The sequence below is a fragment of the Cololabis saira genome, chromosome 14 (genome assembly GCF_033807715.1).
Source record: "Cololabis saira isolate AMF1-May2022 chromosome 14, fColSai1.1, whole genome shotgun sequence".
Classification (NCBI taxonomy): Eukaryota; Metazoa; Chordata; class Actinopteri; order Beloniformes; family Belonidae; genus Cololabis; species Cololabis saira.
The window spans coordinates 21,422,229-21,443,526 of record NC_084600.1 but is presented as its reverse complement, the minus strand read 5'-3'; the positions used below and the strand labels follow the sequence as shown (position 1 = coordinate 21,443,526).

The window sequence follows — 21,298 nt, the reverse complement described above, 5'->3', positions numbered from 1 at the left end:
AATAAGTTAACATCATCCACATCAAGTATTTAGACACCTTTCTGAGTTTTCCATACCAATTATTGATTCCAATGTGAAGTTCCATGATTATACATCAGTGAGAATGTAGAGGTTAGATGTGCATTTAACTAAAACAACCAAAATCTGTCTGAGCCTGCATCATTGATCAAACGGATCAGAGAACCTGTTCAGACGGTCAGTAAGCTTTCGGTGGATATTATCACCAACGATTCTCTTCAAATGTTCAGCTCCTCATATATGACATCACCGAACTGTGTGGCAGCTCCTCTTTGAATTCCAGCTGTTTCAGTCCAAACCCAGTATCTGGTATTCAGCAGTGGTGATGCTCTGCTCATCCTGTCGTTCATCCGGAGACGCACGTTTAAGAGCTTCTCTGGGCTTTTTTTAAATAATGAGAGAACAAAATGAAATGAAATGAATTAATGAAATTGTCAGACATGCATGCTAATCAGATACTGCAACTGATGATGTCATTTAGACTTGGCTGGTCTGTACGTTAACACTGTTTTTATGCCCATAAGCTCTGCAGTAGAGTACAGGTGAAGAGGCGGCTGAATCCTGAGCTTAATTTGATGTCAGTTTGTAACATCAAGTCTAAAATAGTTTGTCGTAATATAACGTAAAGATTGTAAAATGTGATTTAAGATTAGTTTCTGTAAATAATCATCCAATCATTCAAATTTTCTTAAGTTCCATGCCCGCAGTCTGGAGATTCAGGTATATGTTTTTAACTCTCTTAATGATTCTTTAGATTAGTAGCTACTAACTCTTTATCTGTAGACCCCTGAGCCTAGTTTGATCATTATTTCTGTATTATAAATGTGAGTAAATAACCAATCATGTGTTGGTATAGAGCTGTGTGTCTGTGCGTTGGATGTCCCTGACTGTGCTGTGATGCCTCTACCTGCTGCAGGCCCCCCCGACGCTCCTCTGGACGTCCAGCTGGAGCAGGGCCCCTCACCAGGGATCGCTCTCATCAGCTGGTTGCCGGTCACCATAGATGCTGCCGGGACCTCCAACGGAGTCCGTGTTACTGGATACACTATTTATGTTGACAAGAAAAAGGCATGGATGTTTTGTTTTCATTTATATTTGTTTCAAATATTTTTATTGAACAAATAATTTTCACTTGTAACATTTTTAGACATATAATCATTTTTTGCTGTTTTTTTTTTACACAAAAAAAAGAATAGATAGCAGTAGATGAAATAAAAATAATCGTAAAAAAAAATAAATAAATAAAACACTCACAAAAAAAAGTAAGGAAAGCACAGTTGGGCTCGATTGTGTGTAAAGGAAAAAGAAAATCTACAAATCTCTGAACCGAGCTGTGAGAGTAACTCCTGAGGAAACAAAAAACGAAAAATTAAATGGAAAACAAAAAAAAACAAAAGCCAGGCACACAAAATACCCATCCATTCTCCCTCCCATATCCACCCACAGACTGCACAGGTCAATTTCCTTTAAGAAAAGAGATTAAAGGATGCCAAATCTTTTCAAACTCTGGTAGTTTGTCATTAACAGTGTATCTTATTTTTTCCAGGTGGAGTGTATCTGTCGGTTCAGTAATCCATAACTTCAATGGTTTTCATTTATATTTGTAAAATGTTTTCTGAAATGACGTAAACAGTAAATAAGTTGGCTTTAGCCCGTGCTCATTTGACGATGTTTCTGCTGTTATGGCTGTTTGATATGAGTATTTCTTGCTGTTCCAGGTGCTGGAGGTCTCTTCCCCCACAGCAGGCAGTGCCCTGATGGGCCCCTCCCAGATCCAGTCCCTCCAGGCAGCTCAGGAGCTCACCGTACGCACCATGTCCGCCCACGGGGAGTCCTGTGACTCCCTGCCAGTAAAGGTGCCCTCCAAGCTGGCTTTCATCATGGCAGGCCCAGCCGTCCCTGCCCCTCTTGTGCCACCCATGTCCTGCCCACCGGTCCCTTCGAGTCACTTGTCCCCACCACTATCCTATGGAAACGCTGCTGCCAAAGTCTCTGTGCTGTCCAGCACTTTGCCACCAGACACATATGTCCCCAGCCTTCCAGTGGAAGCTGCTGCCAACCCTCCTCATGCTCTCCACTCAGATCATCTGTCATCTGCCTCATACGTGATGGCGTGGGCCAACCCCTGTGCTGCCGCTGCCTTGGCTGCATGTGAGGCCTCCTTACCACCAACGGCCTCCACCGTTAACACCGCGGTAATCCTCACTCTTCCACCCTCATGTTGCTTCTCGTAGAATCAGAAAGTTTCTAAGTGTGCACTGAGGCTCCTCAAGAGGAGGACGCATGAGATGAACGTTACATGTGTTTGCTGATGTAACTGTGAGAAAGAAGACAACAAAAGTTGGACACGCTGCATGGGAGTATGTAAAAACAAGCAGCAGGAACACTCATCCTTAGTTACAACTCAGACAGATCTGACAACACAGATAGGACACGAAGATTTTTACTTTCGCTGTGACTTGTTTTTTCCACACTTTTTTTTCAGGTTGAATATTTAACTATAAATTCACTAAGAAAGCATAAAAGGAGGAAAGAAATATGCACTCATAACTCATGACATCAGCAATCTCTTGACTAACTTGAGTTAGTCAGTTGTCTCAGTTGTTTCTACATACATTTTAATTATTATTATTATCATATACAGCACTTTGGTCAGTAATATCTCAGTTTTGAATGTTCTGTATAAATGCATTTTACTTATTTACTTACTATTCATGAGTACAGTGGACAAAGCAACTGCTAATAAGTGTGATGGACTAGTGACCTGTCCAGGTGAACCCCTGCCTTCCACCTGTAATGAGCCGGGATAGACTCCAGCAGACCCCCATGACCCTTTATAGGATTAATTATAGGATGCAGAAACTTTTTGCACGCTATATTTGTATTTGTTCCAACTTGTTGTTTAACTTGTCTTCTTTTATATTTTTAGCCAGGGGACTGCCAATGGAAACTAGCCCTGTAGCTAAAATTGGGTGCATTTGCATTTTTAATTCTAAATGTATATGAATGTACACTGTCCCTTCCCAAATAAACTGAATTGAATTGAATTAAGTGGGTATAGAAAATGAATTAATATTAGGTCACTCTGCATTATGCCAACTGTTTGTTTGGCAAAATGCAGACAGATATATCCTAAATAACTGACTACATGTCAGCATGACTGGGTAAAGCTGGCGGGGTCAGGCTGCATGCTGAAATCCTGTGCTCTGAAACATAAGTGAACCTCATTGCATTTATATCTTTCTCATCTATCTCATCTTTAGGTGAACATGATCTCTCCCATCAACGCAGCTCCTCAGCCCGCTACAGCTGCAGCAGCTGCACAAGTGCCAGTGGTAGAGCAGCGCAGAGACACTGACAGCCCCGGATCCATACGCCCCTTCCCGTCTGTCACAGAGTTCATCGAGGACCCCAGTGCCAAGCTCGGGACCCCCGAGCGCATCCCTTCCCCTCCTAAAGCCCCGCTCACAGACCTCCTAAACCCTCAGAGCACCCACGTCCACAGACCTCCCAGCTCTTCACCGCTGGAGTCGGAGGTGGAGGAGGAGCTGGAGAATACTCGCCTGGTGTCCATCGAGGAGTTCTTAAGACCGGACCAAGAGCCAGCTTACCGAGGCCAGCAGCAGGTCAGCCATGATTTACTGATGTTCCCACATGATCGATGAATCGTAACCACAGAAGTGAAGGTCCCGTTGCAGCTAACGCTCCAGAAGTACAGGTTATATGTTAAGAAGATTTGCTTTACTCTTAATGTTGCTGATGCTTCAATTATTAACCTCAGCTTTTTAATCTTGGTCAGATTCAGCCATAGATTTGCTCTGGACTTTATACGATTGTTACATCTGTCAGATTTGAAGAGAGGGAATGAAAAAAAGAAAGGACACAAGGAAATTATCTCCAAAAGGAGCTTTTATGCAGTTACAATGTTATCATTTAAGACATTAATTTACTCTTACTTTATTTACTATTTAAAAATAATCCCTGTCTGTGAGCATGTCAGTGAACTTGGCTGCGCTTTAACACTTTACCACCCTCAACAAGATCTCAGGTTAACCCTCAGCTGAGATCCAGCGCAGATATAGCAACAGGCTGACGTAACTGACCCACAGGTAAACTGTCTGGAAACTGGAAATAACATCACATCGTCAGCATTAACCCTGCAGATTTATATGTTTCTGTGAAATTAATGTCACTTCCACCAAAATAGAACATTTATCAAATGTAATAAAAAAATAAAACTTTTTATTCTATTGAAAAAAGTGCTTGAAGTGGAGCTGACATGATGATTTCATCTCAGCCATCTGATCAAGCAGTTAAGTGGCTTGTGCTTCAATTAGCATCATTAACATATTGTAAATAAATATAAAACACTATAATTATAAAGTATACTATCAAAAACATTCTAGGATGTGAAATGTCAATTTTATATTTTGTCTTACTTATTTATTTATTTTTTTTTCTTCTTTATGTATTGTTTGTTTTCACTGAGTAAAAGATAATGTCTCATATTTTTTTGCTGATCAAAAGAAAAAAGGGTAGGCACTATAAGCTACGGCTTCAGCCTACACCTTTTCGGCAAAAGAAATGTTGATTTTTTTTTTTTTTCTCTTCCTTTTCATCTTGTTCTGTACAAGCCGAAATAAAGATTAATTCATTCATTCATTCATTCAACATGCACTGACATATTTAGGGACACTTTAAGTTACTATGACTGATTAGACATAAAAGGATGTTCCTCAGTAAGCTCCTGAAATCTCTTGCATGATATTTTGATTTAACAAAGAGTTACAAGCACAGACACGACTATAATTACTAGATAGAATTAGCATGACTAAAGGGTGAGAGGCTTCACATTTGTATGTACGCATGCCTGTTGACACAAAGTCATGATCCTGGTGGATAAACAATGTCTATGTATTTTTCAGGTGGTCTTTTATCTAGCGCAACCTCCACTTGCATCCTCTAGAGTTTTATATATATATATAATGTGTGTGTGTATGTATCTGTATACGTGTCATTTTGTTAAAGAAATGATAAACAAATGATATTCCTCATAATTATAAATAAGAACTACGACGTATTCTCATAAAGATAAGTGATGAGTAAAACCTGCAGTGCTACCTGCAATCCTACCGCCAGTGCATGTTTTTTTTCTTTTATCGCTTACATAACCCTGCTGAAACTGCAGCCAGAAATCACAAATGCTGTCTTTTTCCAAGATAAATTGTACCATGATACTCTAATGTCAGTCTAATCTTTTACTTCCACTATATTGCGGATGTACTTATTGCTTTTTTAGAACATATTCATTTTTCCTGTAACTAAATCTTAAATGTAAGAATTCACATCAAGCGTGCTGATGTGCTGATATGCTGCTGTCTGTGTTTCAGAGTTATGGCAGGGGCCCCGTGGAGCATCCCAGTGACTACAATGCAGACAACAGCCGCTCAGACCTGTCTGACATCCTGGAGGAAGAGGAGGAGGAGATGTACTCTGACCACCTTGGGGAAACACACACCAGGGGATACAACAGGGTAAAAAATACAAGATGCATTCTGACTTATGTACTTGATATGTGTCTGTGTTTGCAGCTTCTTCTTTTCAAAGATCATATGCATGTTTTAGTGGAGATATTTTGAAGCTTTGTTTCTTCTGTTGTGTTCTTGATTGTGTTTGTAATTCTTTGTTGTTTGTTTCTACCTTTCTTTTCTCTTTGCATGACCGGATTGCCTTCTGTTTTGCCTGCACATGCTTTGTTTTGTACAATGAAATACTTCACCTCACCTTTATCGATCCACATTTGGTTGTTTTGAACTGGGGCGCTTGCAGTCACGCAGGTTGGAAACACCCGACAGTGATGAGGATGTTCTTGAGAGGATCCTTAAGTTGCCTCCTCAGGTGCAGCACAACAAGCAGCTGTTCAGCATCGCCGAGGTGACGGAGGACGAGGACAGCAGTCAGGAAGAGGCTTTGGCCCACCGCAGCAGGCCTCGGCAAGGGCCCGGCCACTGCTACCCCAGAGACTCTGAGCGGCTCCATCATTCCTCCCAGCATCACCCGCATCATAGCAACCCACACTCCCACCATCACCACTACAACAGATCCGTAACCAAAGAGACCTCGCTCAGACACGAACCCTCGCAGGTCAAACCCAAGGCCCAACATAGAGTGCACTATGCCGACACTGTGGACACCGTGAGTTATCCTGAAGATGAAAATGCAAGTTTATATGAAGGCCCCAGCAGCAGACGGGTCTCAGCCCGCTGTCCTCCCAGACCGACCCCCAACAGCAAAGAAAAAGGGCTGCTCAGAGGGCTAGGGGACCGCCTTAGGAGGGAGGCCATGCTCAGGAGTCAAATGGCTGTCGCTGCCATGTCGAACCCCCAGCATGGCCCCACTCCCCCAAGATCCTACCCAATCAGCAAAACAGTACGGACTGTGAAGTCGCCCGTCGGTCATGGGATGGAGATTGACGTGGAGTACGGTACAGACATGGAGGAGCCCGGGGACTACAGCTCCGGGGAGGTGGTGATGGAGCAGATGAGCTCTGAGTGGTGGGTGGAAGGGGCTCCGGTGGAGCACGGCAGGCCTCCTCATCGCCGAGCGCTGAAAGCTGAGCCAACGGTAAACATCACTGCAGGCTCGCTGCAATGGGTGTGTTTCCCCAGCCCCCCCTCCTCTCCCCTGTAGCTGTGCGGTTTTACCCCTCTGAGTCCTTTAATGGCTAGTACATGACTCCATCATCATCACTGCAGTGGACAGACAGAGGTCGGCTCACTTTGCAAAAGTTGCACATTTCTCCCCCTTCTGCTGTTTTCAATCCTCTGTCTCACTCAGGAACGCTTCATGCCTTTTTTGAAGAAACGGCACCTTATTTTACGTCATATGCAGAACAATCGAAAAGTGGGAGATTTAGAAATAGAATAGAAAGCCTTTATTATCATTATACTTCTACAATGAAATTAGGCAGCAGCTCCGTCAAAGTGCAAAACAAATGCAAACTGTAAACAACAAAAATGAACAAAAAAAGTAAACATAAATATATATATATATACACTATAAGAAAAGAGTGAATGGGAGAATAAAAAAATGTACATGAATGGGTGGAGGAATATTGCACTTGGATGGGTGGAACAATATTGCACTGAAAGGATGGAAGAGTATTGCACATAGATAGGTAAGGAATATTGGGACATTATGGACAGGAAATGGAAATATTGCACAGTGTGAGGTAGCTTATGAGTTCAGAAAGTTCACAGCTTTGGGGAAGAAGCTGTCCCTGAGCACAGACTTGAGATTAAGGGCCAATTCCAGATATAATTGAATTTTGATTCCTGAAGCTTCATGGAATTGATTCTTTCAAAAATAAAGATTTCATGAATAATATTAAACAATTCACCTTAAAGCACAGGGTGTGATTTTAGCCGTGGCTGCACTTAATATGTAAATGTCGAATCCCAACAAAATATTCTTTCCAGTAACAGTATATATTTAGGTTATATATGGTTTCCGGTTGAGCATGTTCCCCGTAATGTACAATATTTAAATGAGGGCGTGCCCGGCGTACACGATAGTGTGGTTCCCGGGGTCCCCTGGGAACCAGAATTTCCCCAACAACTGAGTCCAAATGACGGTAATAAATATCTACGTAGGTTCTTCCAACCAAACACTCTCCATGAAGCGAGTGGATGCCTTTTGATGCATTTGCTAATAACTGCAGCAGTCTGAAATGCCTGTAGGAGGAGTGGAAGCCCTGGGGGGGATTTATATTTAAAACGTTTTGATCTTTTCTGCGGTGGGCTTCAAAGCGATTCAAACAGTGGCATCATTTAATTTAAAGAAGAAAGGAAAAGAGCGAATGCATTTACTGTTTTCCCCTCCTCCTGGGTAGTGACTGTGTTTCAGTGTTGAACATTTTCTGAAGTGTTTATCTCTGTTCTGAACAGGAGCCCGGCCAGATCCCTCCTGCTGTGGCGGGGCCGTCGTGGGGGGGCCAGGCAGAGCCTCCCTGTAAACCTGCCAGCTCTCAGGCCAGGCAGCTAAAAGGTCAGACACTTTTTCCTCTCTCGTCTTCTTCTCACCTCTCTCGTCTTCTTCTCACCCCTCTGTGTCCGTTGCGATCTCTTACTGAACTATAAGCTGCAGTGGAGCTGCGAGAGGAGACACTGACACACTTCTGGTTTCATTTGGCAAGCCTCCCCCTCTCACACCAAGGCAGTCAGATTAGCACGTTGTGCACCGAGGGGGGGGTTGAGGGAGGAGGAGGTGCTGTAGCTGCTGTAGAGAAGTAGGAGAGAGCCTGCTAAGCTGAGAACCGGCTTAACCTAAAGTGGCTTGTCATGGTAGGAGGAAGTGACAGACATTAAAATAGTAACCTCGATTAGCCAACAAAGAAACACCATTACCCACGTATATGAACCCCTTCCTTTTGTCTCTCTCTCTGCACATTTCCGTCAGTCTTCCTTTTTTTGTCTTCATGCTAAACACTGCAGATAACCTTGACCTATTAGTTATTTATAGAGAACTACGAGCTGAAAAGCATAAATGTGCACGTGCACAGATAGAGGATTGCAGCAGAGAGAGTTTCTGTCCTATCTGCTAAAAAAGGGTGAGGATGTGAAAGTACAAGTCGTCTACCCGTGACTCTTGTCACAGATGGGCTGATTCTCCCTAATGAGATAGAGAATCCTTCTCTTGAGGTCAGCTGAAAGCCTCACTACAGCTCTTCAAAGTTATCTCCGGCGGTCTTCAGTCTTCAGCGGTGGCGCCTGCAGGCACAGATGTCATGCTTGATCTCTGTTACGCTGTACAAAGTGCTGCAGACGGAAGCTGCTTTGCTTGATCTGCAGCGTATATTACATTAATGCATGTTTTTTGTTTTTTTGTTTTTTTATCATGTTGTGTTGCGGTCATGTTATATAAATGTCCTCCGGTTTAGTGTCGGGTGTTGGTCAAACACGGTTTCCTTTGTTGCTCTGCTGCAGATCATGGAAGGGTGCTTGTTTGTCAAATGGCTCACACAGCTTAGGATCAGTGGTTTAGCTTGATACTTCTTTTAAGGACAGGTGTTGTGTGATCACTGCTCGTAGCAGCGCTACAGCAACAGATCGATGGGGGGCCAAGCAGGCCAAGCCTGGCCTCTCTGACCGTGCTGTTGTAATGTTAAAGGTGGAGAAGGTGGTTACTGGTTGCACGCCAAACAAAAAGTCATTTTCTTTTTTTATTCCTACCTCCATTTTCATTGTTTGAGTAAGGCCACGTTTACACGTAGCTGGGTATTTACAAAAACGGATATTTTCCCCTCTACGTTTTCAAAAATATCCTCATTTACACGGACCAGCATGAAAACGCTGTTAACGTCATGCCAGCCAATCAGAATCCTGGAAAAAACATCAACAAATGACACGTGTAACTTCCAGTTAAGGCTGATTTATGGTTCCGCGTTACACCAACACCAAAGCCTACGATGTAGCCTCTGCGTCGATTTAACGCGGGACCATAATTCAGGCTTTACTTCCAAGACGGAACGAGTCTTTCGTTTGGAGTGACAGAGAAGTGGAGTTACTTTTAAGTGTGACTTTAGAATATAAAACAGGTAAAATACAAGAAAATACAGGTCGCACACATGACGCTGGTGAGTTTCTGGTGCATAATGTGACGTTCTGAAGCTTAAATCTCCGTTTTCCTCTGTTTAGACGCAAACATGAAAACTGAGTTTTTGAAAATCTCCACTTTGGCCGGAGTTTTCAGAAATGATCGTTTTTGGGGGCTTTGAGCTGCGTTTTCGTGTAAACGAACGGCCAAAATGCATGAAAACGTTTTTGCTTTGTGTAAACGGGGCCTAAATCCAACATCAAGTGTCTAATTAAACACATCAGCAAAAGACCAGAATGCAAATCGACCCAGAAAACTGGCCCTAGTGACCACATGCTTCAGCTACCAACACTAGTCTGTTTTTGTTTTGAAGCTCCAGAGAAAAACTCAGCAGGAACAACTTGCTGTTGGTGTTTCACCGTCATATGCCAATGAAAAACATCTTTCAAGTTATCTAGTCTCAACTCATACTCAGTCTTCCTCAGTTTCCTTGGCGACCGAGTATGCAGAACCAACTATAGGCAGATTTCCATTAGCAGAGTAGTTTGGCTTCTGTCGTTGGCTTGCTTCTCCATTACTGGAAACTACGCTGAAACAAGAATCTTTGGGCTCTTCTATGGAGCCAAACCCAGTCCATGCCTTGGGTTAGGTACTCCAGAGCAGCTCTGAAGAACTGCATGATGGGAGTTGGTGTTGAATCAGTGCAGATTGGGTTTGCTGTCGGCAGCAGATGTCGTCATTATGCTGATGTCCACTTTGACTTGGAGTTGTCTCTTCTGACATCATCACAAGCGCTCGTCTGCAGCACCAGTCACACTGAGAGTGCACGAGAGGAGTGCACGAGAGGAGTGCGCGAGAGGAGTGCGCGAGAGGAGTGCGCGAGAGGAGTGCGCGAGAGGAGTGCGCGAGAGGAGTGCGCGAGAGGAGTGCGCGAGAGGAGTGCGCGAGTGGAGTGCGCGAGAGGAGTGCGCGTGAAACAAGCAGGGTCCGGTTGATTGGCAGAGATGGAGTCCGAGGAAAATCCTTTACACTAAAGTAAATGAAAGAGTAAAAAGTAGAATAATTGGCATACTTTTTCTTAAAGTGCCCTTGTCTCCACAGATGATGGAAGGCTTTCATATTGATCCCAGAACACTTGTTTGATTATTGATTATTGGTATGTAAAAATAATTATAACCAGGAAACCATGGAAAGTTATTCTTTAAATGATCATCTTTGCCACCTTGAAGGAAAATGCATGAAAAGTGTACATTTTAGTCACTAAAACTTATTAGGATTTTTCATATTTGAAAAGCAAAATGGCAAATGTTGAGAGTTATTGTCTCTGGGCCTTTTGGATCATCCTTTATTCGTCAGTTCTCACCACAGCGCTGCTTGTTGCTACGGGGAGCAAATGTAGTATTTTTGTTGTGCGTTTGTGTCTACAGGTGAATCAGCAAAGACGAAAGCAGACAGTGATGTTCGCATCTTTGTGGCGCTCTTCCCGTATGATCCTGCCACCATGTCTCCCAATCCCGACGCTGCCGAGGAGGAGCTTCCCTTCAGCGAAGGACAAATCATTAAAGTGCGTGTTGAGCCTCAGGTGTTCCACATCCGAAAATCCAGCTTATTTCAGACTCTACTTCAGTGGCCAGGAATTCACACTCCTCTTTCCAGGTTTACGGAGATAAAGACACGGACGGGTTCTACCGAGGGGAGTCCAGCGGTCGTCTGGGATACGTGCCGTGCAACATGGTGTCGGAGATCCAGGTGGAGGATGAGGAGACGCGGCAGCAGCTACTGCTGCAGGGTTTCCTGTCCACAGCGGCTTCCATCGAGAAGATTGGTATGTGACCTCAAAGTGGACACGTCTTTGTGGGTTGTGATGTCATCACTGCAGAACGGTTGCGTTGTACTGTGTAAGTCGCGATGCTTAACCCATTAAGTCTCCGCTTTTCATGCTTAAGTGGTAAGTGAAACCATCAGCCCAATCAGTTTCAAGATAATTGTTTTAAATTCTATTAACTATTTTCTTTGGGCAATTTTTCTTGCAATTGTTTTATATTTAATTGGAGGAAATACTTTAAAATAAAAGTAAACCTTCTTCTCGTAGTGAGAAAAGTAAGAATATGAGCTACTCGCCTGTTGTGACTGCAGGAGGTAAAAACAAGAGTTCAGATTGTTGAACTTTACTCAAGTGCAGCCAAAAAGTGTAAATATGGCGCCACTTTGTGTGTTAATATGGTTTCCTTTTAAAATATAATTTAGACCTCGTTTTTGAGGTGAATGGTTGCAGGACAGCTGGTAAAATCAAGCTAACTTGTTGCTTCCTGCTGTTACCCAGCCCCGATGCTTTAACCTTTTCACTTCCACTTGCCGTCACTGCTCCTGTCTGCTGCTCACTGGTTGTCATTTTTTTAAATTGCTCTTCACTGGCTTTTCATTGTGGACTCTTGTCTGGTCTGCTTCTCTCAGAAGTTTCACCTGTGTTTCTTTCTGGTGTCATTTCCTGTATTATTATTATTTTTTGGTCTCTAAAACTCCATTAAGGCACTCGCACACATGCACAGCTTCCACGTCGCCCTGTTCCACCGCCGAAACCGAGACGATCCAAGAAAGGTGTGTCATGCTGCAGATTGCAGCTTCCCACCTCTCCTTTCTTCTCTTCTCTGGTTTGCTTGTATTTTCTTTTTTTCCTTTCAGCTAATTAAGTAATCAGATCACACAGCTTCCCAGCATTGTGGGCAAACATCATCATTATTAGTAGGTCTTGTGTAGTAGTTTCATTCTCTATATTTGAGTCCATGTTTCACACTTTCTGTCATAGGTTTGATCTTTCCACGAGTTAACCTTTTCAGGCTGTTGCTTTGACAGTTGCAGCCGTGCAACAGCTTAGCAAATATTAAAAGCCACGTACATGACTCAGTTCTGTCATTGCAAACTAATTGTAACACATTGCACACATAGCAGAAGGGTGTTGCAGGATATTCAGTCGATAAAGTCACACACAGTTCAAATTAATTACACAATCACCCAAAGTCATCTGTCCTCTCTGATCTCCACCTGTGACTGTGTGTGCTTCCAGTGTCGTGACTCTGACTTGAGACAGGGTATTTCTTGTGTCTGTCTGTAGTGATGCTTATGCTTTTCCCCCTCTCCGCCTCGTCTCTTTCAGTGGAGTCTGCAGCGCTCCAGGAGGAGAGCGTAGACTCCCCAGGTCCAGGTTTGTAACTAGCCCTTTGAATCAGTCTGCATGATGAGATGATCGTTTTGCACTGGAGGACAGCACGTGTTCACCTGTAGTTTTCTGCTCTTTATTCATCACCTTTCTGCACCTTTTTTGTGTTTGCATTGTATTCTCTCAGTTCACAACGCACAGACTTCCCTTCATCCATCTTTTCTAGGGAATGCTTGATTAAAGTTGAGATTCTGAACATTTTATTTTTGTAAAATCCTCTCAAAAGAAAGCATGTTTAAAGAAATAAGCATCTTTTGTTGGTTTGAAACAAATATAAAGAGGGAAAAACAAACTGAATGTTAAGCGGTCCATCTCTTTATCTCCTCTTTTCATTTCACAGTTCAAGTGGCTTCATTCGGTCGTTTGATCATTTCTGCTTGTTTCCATATTTGCTCACAGCTTTGAAGAGAGTTGCTCTGACTTTGCAGCGGCAGCACAGCTCAGGCTGCCGTGACTCCTTTCATGGAAATGAAAATGTAAAAAGTGTCGCTGCTAACTAGCTGTTGTTCCAGTCAGATTGGTGACATGTGTGACTGCAGCGGTGGGACTTCCTCAGTTCAGCATGACGCTGAGCGAGTCCACCACCTCACATGCTCAGAGCTGTTCGCACATGACTTTGAGTTTATCTCTGATTTATTGGTGGACACCCCTCTGGCTGACCCACAGATCCCGGCCACCCTTCCGCCCCTGCAGCTGCGGGGAAACCGGCCTCCGGGGCTCGTAAGATGATCGCCATCTTTGATTATGATCCACGAGAGAGCTCCCCCAACACAGACATAGAGGTCGGTCTCACACACGTTTCTCTCTCCATGGCGTGACCTTTCTGCCACATTTAACCCTTTTTCTGCTGTGACTCTGCTCAGGCTGAGCTGACGTTCAGCGCGGGAGACATCATACATGTGTTTGGTGACATGGACGAAGACGGTTTCTACTACGTAAGTGTCAGCGGGGTTCTGGACTGGTGGACTGTTTTTGGGACAAATAAGTGAATAAATAAAGTGAATTAAAGCAGCCATGTTGGCAGTATCTCAGAGAGCTTTGTGTTTCTGAACAGGAAATGATGCAATATTTCTTCCCCACCTCCAGTAACAACATTTAAAGTGTTTTTATGGCCCTAGAGGTGTGATGACAATATACATGATCCTTTATTAAAGAACACCATCTTCTTTCGTCTTTATATTTTGTGTTTGTCCATATTATACAGCAGCAAAATAAAATATATGAACCCCTGGAAATGAACCGATTTTCTACATTAGTTTATAGTTCATAGTCATAAAATGTGATATCTTCATCTAAGACTTAAGTCACATTAGGAGACAAACGACGAGCTTCACCTTGACAACACACGCAGTTGTAATTTATTGTTTTGTTTATCAAACACACCTCTTAAACGTTCATCCCAGACAGATTTGTAGAAAGTCTGGTGTGAAGTTCTCTCTCGTCTCTCTGTTTTGGGCTCTGACTGAACAATAATGTTTTATCAGCTCCAGCGGCGGTGTCAAACCTTTATCTGTTACGCGTGGGTTCTCCTTCACCTCACTGAGTGTTCTCCTTTGGGCCTTTGGAGTAATCGTGGCTGGACGTCGAGTACCAAACGGACTCCTTAGTTGTGATTGAGATGAAGATCTGAGCACAGATTATTTCTTTCCAAGGGTTCACATACTTTTTCTTGCCATTGTAACTGTAACAAGACAGCATTGTGACGGATATGCACTTGTGAGCAACTGAATATGTGCGCATAACAGTTATACAGCAATATGATCCAGGGTGTTGAGACGGCGACTCGCTGTAACAAATGTGCAGCTGGACTGCATTTCACCAGACTAAAGCCTGATGTCTTTCAGGGAGATCTGAACGGACACAGAGGCCTCGTGCCCTCCAACTTCCTGCAGGCCTTTCCTGATGACGCCCCGGCAGAACCGGTCTGTGCTCCGCCTGCACCAGAACCCAGGAAAGAGTCCCAGGTAGCATATTCAGCCCTCGCGTGTGTCCGTAAACGTCCTGACCTGCTTGCGTTGCAGCACGCAGGAACCAAAGACATCAAGACGTCGATTCGACTTTCTTTTATTTTCTCCATCATTTATAAGTACACTTTGGTTTTTTTTTCTGGTGTGTTTAATTGTTTCCTGTCACGTTTCTTCTGTCCCGCTGTGTCCTGCATGGCCTTTTTCAGAAGCAAAAACGATCTGTACACTTTGAGACTTGATCGTAAGTGTTTTTGGATGATCACCACTAGTGAACCCTGTTCCCCTGCTCTTTATAACCCCCCCATCTCCCTTGGCTGTACTTATAATCCCACTCCGCTCCTCTCCGTAGGGTCTTGTGCTGCTCGTGGTTTTAGTTTGTTGAACCACAGGTGTAGTGTTTCCTTCTACATGCATTCTTACCTCCTACAGTAAAGCTCTTCACATGTAGTTAAACATAATACCTGCAGTAAATGTGTCGGGTGGCTCGGGTCCGTTCTAAGATTCTTCTCCTCCTCCAGGACACTTGGACGTCCTCCACAGAGCCTCAAGGTTTTGGCCCCTCATCAGTAGAAGCAGCTTCGCACCCCCGGACTGAACCTCGTAACTCTGACAGGACGGAGCACACGGTCCTGAAACCTCCGCCGGAGCCCAAGACGAGCCCGACGTCAGACCTGACCCCCCCACCAGGTCCAACACCAGGTCCGGCTGCAGAAATCTGCTGCGCTCCTCCGGCCCCCCCTCCCTCAGACAACCCGGCACCCCCAGAGTGCTCCGTGCAAGCGAAGAAGAAGAAAGGCTTTTTCTCCAAAGGCAAGAGACTCTTCAAAAAACTGGGATCCAGTAAGAAGGACTGAGACGGGATGTCTGACTCAGAAACTCTCGTCACTCTCGTTAGAAGCACTTTTTCTGTCTGCACTCACATTGATGGTCATCAGATCTGATACCTGCCGCTTTATACATCATCGATTATACTATTGCCTTATAGTACTGCTAGACAAACTGTTACGTATGGAACAGCAACGCTCGCGTTTCACAAGAGCATGTAGAAGTGCATGTCAAAATTAACAGAAATCTACTCCGATTGCTTTCTAATCATTAACTGAACAGACGCTTGAAACATACAGTAATAATCTTCTGACGTATTGGGTTTATTTAGAAGATTCAGTGCAGAACAGACATGATCCCAAACAAGAACCAGCTCAGTAAATATTAGCTTTAGTGCTCCTGCACTGGTGCCACCTTATTTATTTAAAGCAAACAAGCAGAAGCAGCAGGCGAGATGTTCCTCTGTCACTTTTAACAATGCACTGTCCATCCTGGGTGGACGTCTGGAACTAGCCTGCTCCCCACGTCGGTTCCCGCCTTCAGGAGTACTTGTTCGGTTTGTTGTACAGAATGTTATTTATTTGTCTGTTTGTTTGCTTTATGGCGTGAAGGCATCAGGTGAAGATGTTAGTCATGTGACGACGACGTAGACGGCGACGTACAGACCGCATAAATCACTAGTTCGAGGTCATCGGTCGTAACTGATGAAGTTCGGTTAAGTGTGTGTGTGTGTGTGTGCGTCTGCGTGTGCGTGTGCGTGTGTGTGTGAGAGCTTGTTTTACTGATTTTTTGTGACGTCTGGGACCAACAGCGACTGTTGGGTCCAGTAGATTTATGGGGGCTAAAATCGGAACCTCGCAAATTTGTGTTTTGAATTTTTTGTTTTAGCATTACAATTAGAATTATCTAAAAACTACAAAGGGAAGCAGAGAATGTACTACATGAATGAACGTGTGTGTGTGTGTGTGTGTGTGTGTGTGTGTGTGTGTGTGTGTGTGTGTGTGTGTGTGTGTGGTCGGTCCACAGTCAAGACTGATATCAGATGCCTTTCTCAGACATCAACACGTGAACTCTTGATGGCCTAAATGGTGTGAGTGAGAGAACTGGTTTTTGTGCAGAAATGAGGTGCGTCTCATCAGAGGCTCAATGGGCTGCACCGTTAGCTAGCAAAGACACATCTGAAGATCATCACTATCAGTGTTTAATTATCCTCTTTTGTTGTTTTTTTGTTTGTTTCACTAAAACACTATCAAAGTAATTCCTAAATGTTTGCATCAAACAAACACAATATTCAGTATTTGATGCTTTGCTGAATTGATTAAAGTGTTATCACAGTATTGCAACAAAGTTTGACTTGGTTCAGCGGGTCAAAGATGGACAAAAGTCAGACGCTCCACTCCACTGAGACCTGATGTTTACTGCAAATAGACATATAAAAGTGTCAGTGTTCCCGGGATGCTTCCACCGGATATTCAGAACCTTGTCACTGATGTGAAAATGTAAAGAAAAAGTGTGTTTGTTTTCTCTTCTAAAGATTTTGTACCCCCTAGTTTCAATAATTAAGTGGCTTAATGTATGTAAATGGGAAATACAATACAAAGTCTTCCTTTTTTGATGATATTTCTTTGCATTTTGATAAATTGGCACCATTCAAATGTATTACTGACTATTGAGTGGCTGCACAGCTGTCCCCAGATGTCTGAAATTGCCCCACACTCACTATATACTGCCCTGCGAAGTGAATATGTAGCATGAATTGTTATGACCTGTGTAGTGCACTTGATGAATCCCAGAGTGGAGGATGAAAAGTAGTGGACGACCGAAGGTCGCCACATTAGCCAGCGGCAGTCTGTTACGTTTCATCTGAGGGACAACAGTGACGTTAACAGCAGAAAAATAATCCACGTTGTGTCTGGAAGTTTATTCTGCACTTAGACACACTGACTAGTGCACTTTGTAGTGAGCAGGGGGCGATTTTGTGTTACTAAATCAAATGTAATATTCTTTGGCAAGCACACTGTTCATTATAACACGGCTGTCGATTGTATTGTACATTTTATTTGCGGTGCACATGGACGTCCTCAGCGTTGTGCACAAAGACTGTAAGAGCACTGGCGCTCGCTCGTCTTTCACCTCGTCCTGTGAGCTCGGCTCGTGTCTCGCATCGCACTTTGAGCACTTGTAGAGAAGTCAAAGGACTCGTTGCACCTCCTGCTAAGGCGTTCGGCTGAGTCGCCACAACGTTTATATGATTTGATGATTAGATTTAAAGATGAGCAGCTCTGTCGACGTGGTGATCCTGTTTGGCGTGAATGTGGCGTGTTTGATTTTCAGGCCAGGAACGTAACTTCCTGGAACTCCAGTTTTCAGTCGTTGCACTAGTGGTTGGTGGCGCTGCTGTACTGTGATAGACTCTGCAATAAGTCATTTATATACCCTGTCTTTGTTTGCCTCCTCGTTAGGATTGTACTGAAGTTCATCTTGCAGTGTAGAAACATCGGGGCGGACGTGATCGACGGTCTTGCAAACGTGCACGTTTGTTATGAGGCTCTCTGTCCACTAACTCTGCAGCGTGGCTTCTTAAATGCTTCATAGTTTTGTGTTGCAGTTAATTTTAGCTCTACATCATTCAGTTTCTTAGCCTAATAGCACAGAAGTGGTAGTTTAGTGGTTTGTGAGAGGTTTACTGAAATGAAAATGTGGTAAAAGTGGACCAGATGTGCAGATCAGGCCTTAGCATCCAGTTGTTTTAGTCACTCGTGACACATTCAGCGCGCGGTCACTCGTTTTCATAAGATTTATCTCTGTTAAGTGTGATCCAGGGCTGTTGGGTAACTTCTCAGGTTTTCACTCATAGTTGTTGACTCCAGCTGTCAAGAAGCAGCAGAATATGCCAAACTGTTAGGTGCTTCTGCTCGTTACCGTGGCAACGAGGGACAGTTTTCCAGCAGCTTGGGGGATATTCAGCAGACTAGTCTCGGCGTTTCTTAGCTTTTTTATTTATTTATTTTTCTTTTCAGTTATCTTTTCTCCTTTTTTTTCTTTAATGGAAATGGACGTTCACGTTGGAGGCTTTATTTTATTTTAATGTCTTTAACGTCATGAATGTTTTTCCTCGTCAGCGATACATAAAGGGAGCGCGATAATGCCAAGAACAAAAGGGAAGGTGGGTCGTCTGAGACACTTTAGATGTGAAGTAGCCGGGATAGAGGCAAGACGGAGGCAGTACTGTACGTTCTCTTTTATTTATGCTCTTCTTTTTATTTAATTTCTCAAGAAAGTTGCTGAAATGTACAGCGAATATTTGTAATGACTTTGTATTTTGACGGCCTTTAATGCACAAGTAGTTCTCTCGCCGCCGCGTAGCGACTCCGGAGGCTCCTCTGTGGAGCCACTCGCACCTCGGACCGTGTAGATAGCATCTTAGCTCAGCTGATCATATTTAGCCTTACATAAAGACCTCGTTTAGTCTTAACACGTTGTTTACAGGATGTTTACCGACTGCATGCATGCCAGTCTTATACCCATGTTCAGCCTTATTTATCTCGCTGTCGCGTTTCATGGTTTGTTTGTTTTTTCTCGGTGGACTTGTCTACAATGTTTTAAGTTGTAGATCGTCGATGCAGTGAAGAGGAAGCTGTAGAAGCTCTGTATATACTGTAACGAACAGTGTCGGGACTTGTGGTATATTTTCATACTTTTATTTTTCTGTGTTTCCTTATCTGCATTCATTGTTTGAAACCAGTGTAAAATTGACCTTTTTATATAATGTATGAATGTTTTTATTACCCTTTTTGGAAGCTCATCTGTATATATTTTTGTTAATATTGTTTTTTTTTTCAGATTTTATTGTTTGTTCTTTTTGCATGTTCAAGCAGTGTCGATGGAGGACTATTACCTAAAGACGGGGTTCGCAAGAGGACTCCTTGACTTGAATTTGTGACGGTTTCTCTCAATGATGACCTTTTTACAGGAATAAAGTATGTATATTTTCACAAAAAGTTGTTATGCACGTGTTGTTCCAGGAAGGCATCGGACAAAACGAGAGTTTTTCATTGGATCTTTTATTATACACATCATGCACGCGTCGTACATCATCCGCCGCCTGCTTTCTCTCAGGAGCAGATGAAGATTATAAAACAAGGAAAGAGGAGTGAGCCCTTCTCACCGCCGCACTCAGCCCATGTGAACCGGCTTTGCGACACTCTGGGTGGCGTGCGGCCGTGTGAGACGAAGCTGCTTCCTCTTTTGTGACTTCCTGCGCGGGCCGTTGCTCTCCCTGAAGCCAACAGTACACTCATCCATAAAGTAGGAAACACTACACCGTGGCGAGGAGTTTAGTAGTGCTTTCTACTTTATGGATGACTGCACTGTACATCCACTGTTCGTCTTCTGTCCGTCCGTCCGTCCGTCTTCTGGGGTCCACTTCCCTCTTCTTCTGCACCTGCAGCTTGCAAGGGCTCATCACCAGCCCCCCCCCAACCCTTCCCCCATTGCCACAAACTCTACACTTCCTGCTTTGTCTTGAAACGTTTGCTCAAACTCGAATTTGACAAGTTTGTTCAAATGCAAGGGAAGCCTGGAAATATAGTTTCACAAAGGTAAAAAGTAAATCAGCCGAAGGACCCCCACCCTCCTCCCGCCCACGTCTGTGCTCTTTAACGCAGCTTTTGAGGCAAATATCAGAAGCAAACTGCCGGAGGAAGCGCTATCTTGAGGAAGCCATTTTGCCAGGCGTGAGTAAGCTTTTCTGTCCAAGCTGCTCAAGTAAAGTTTGTAAAACTTCGGTTTACAGATCAGAAACTACATCGAATGCAAAAACCCAGATTACATTTAAACATTAAAGCATCCAACATTAAAGAAAAAAAATAATAATCAGAAATGAACTTCGACACTTGACAAAAGGAAATACAGAAGTAATGAAATGAAAATGGTCTCTTACTCGTTTTTAAATCTTACAACAGATAATTGTAGAAATAAATAGATAAGTGTCGATTATACGTTACCTCGATCCTCTTTTTCTCCCCCCCCATCCTCTGTGCTCCAAGTGACAGTGCTCCTCCAGCTCCGCCGGTGTCTTCTGTCAGTCTAAAGACTGGTTGAAGAAGAAGTCGTCGCCGCCTTTTGAACCTTCCTCGGCCACGTGATGCAACCACAGGAAGAGGTTTTAACAGTCACAGCTGCTCGCCGCTCTTCCGTCCCCTACTTACCTTTTACAAATGTCTTTTTTTTTTTTTTTTTTTTTTCTTAATCAGGCGGCGAAGAAGACGTGATGACACAAAACTAAAAGCACTAGATTGGCTCACATTTAGTTTTAATCATATTCAAATTCTTAAGAGTTTCTCCGCACGTGTTCACTTTCCTTTTCTTCTACTTTGGAAACACCATGATGTAATTTATTCATTTCGATCACGAAACATCTTGCTGCTGCAATGTTAACGTTTTGTAATGAGCTTTAAAATGAAGTGGAAAGGCGTTGCGACACACGTGGAGTTCATCTGCAGCTGCCAGCAGGTGGACGGGGCTTATTCACAGTGGGGTCACACTTTGGTGTCACATATTTAGTTAAAAAGTAGGGTGAAGATGTTTGTTCAGAATGGTGCACAGATGAGATGCAAGACAGCAGCGAGGTGCAGTTGGTGTTTGGTGGAGCATTTCCTGTGAGAAGATGCCAGCG

The 21,298-nt window shown here is 43.5% G+C and overlaps 1 protein-coding gene across 2 annotated transcripts in view; it reads left to right on the top strand.

Moving 5' to 3' along the window:
- The window catches only part of LOC133459820 (peripheral-type benzodiazepine receptor-associated protein 1-like), a 76,432-nt gene extending 56,828 nt beyond the window's left edge, over positions 1 to 19,604 (top strand). For both annotated transcript variants that reach the window (XM_061740122.1, XM_061740123.1), the window contains 15 exons: positions 712 to 738; positions 935 to 1,086; positions 1,737 to 2,213; positions 3,282 to 3,644; positions 5,409 to 5,552; positions 5,848 to 6,642; positions 7,965 to 8,064; positions 11,040 to 11,176; positions 11,269 to 11,437; positions 12,142 to 12,210; positions 12,767 to 12,814; positions 13,496 to 13,611; positions 13,693 to 13,764; positions 14,674 to 14,793; positions 15,315 to 19,604. In XM_061740122.1, coding sequence (XP_061596106.1) covers positions 712 to 738; positions 935 to 1,086; positions 1,737 to 2,213; positions 3,282 to 3,644; positions 5,409 to 5,552; positions 5,848 to 6,642; positions 7,965 to 8,064; positions 11,040 to 11,176; positions 11,269 to 11,437; positions 12,142 to 12,210; positions 12,767 to 12,814; positions 13,496 to 13,611; positions 13,693 to 13,764; positions 14,674 to 14,793; positions 15,315 to 15,650 — 3,125 coding nt within the window. In that variant the 3' untranslated portion in view covers positions 15,651 to 19,604. The remainder of the gene's footprint in view (positions 1 to 711; positions 739 to 934; positions 1,087 to 1,736; positions 2,214 to 3,281; positions 3,645 to 5,408; positions 5,553 to 5,847; positions 6,643 to 7,964; positions 8,065 to 11,039; positions 11,177 to 11,268; positions 11,438 to 12,141; positions 12,211 to 12,766; positions 12,815 to 13,495; positions 13,612 to 13,692; positions 13,765 to 14,673; positions 14,794 to 15,314) is intronic.
- The last annotated feature ends 1,694 nt before the right edge of the window (positions 19,605 to 21,298 follow it).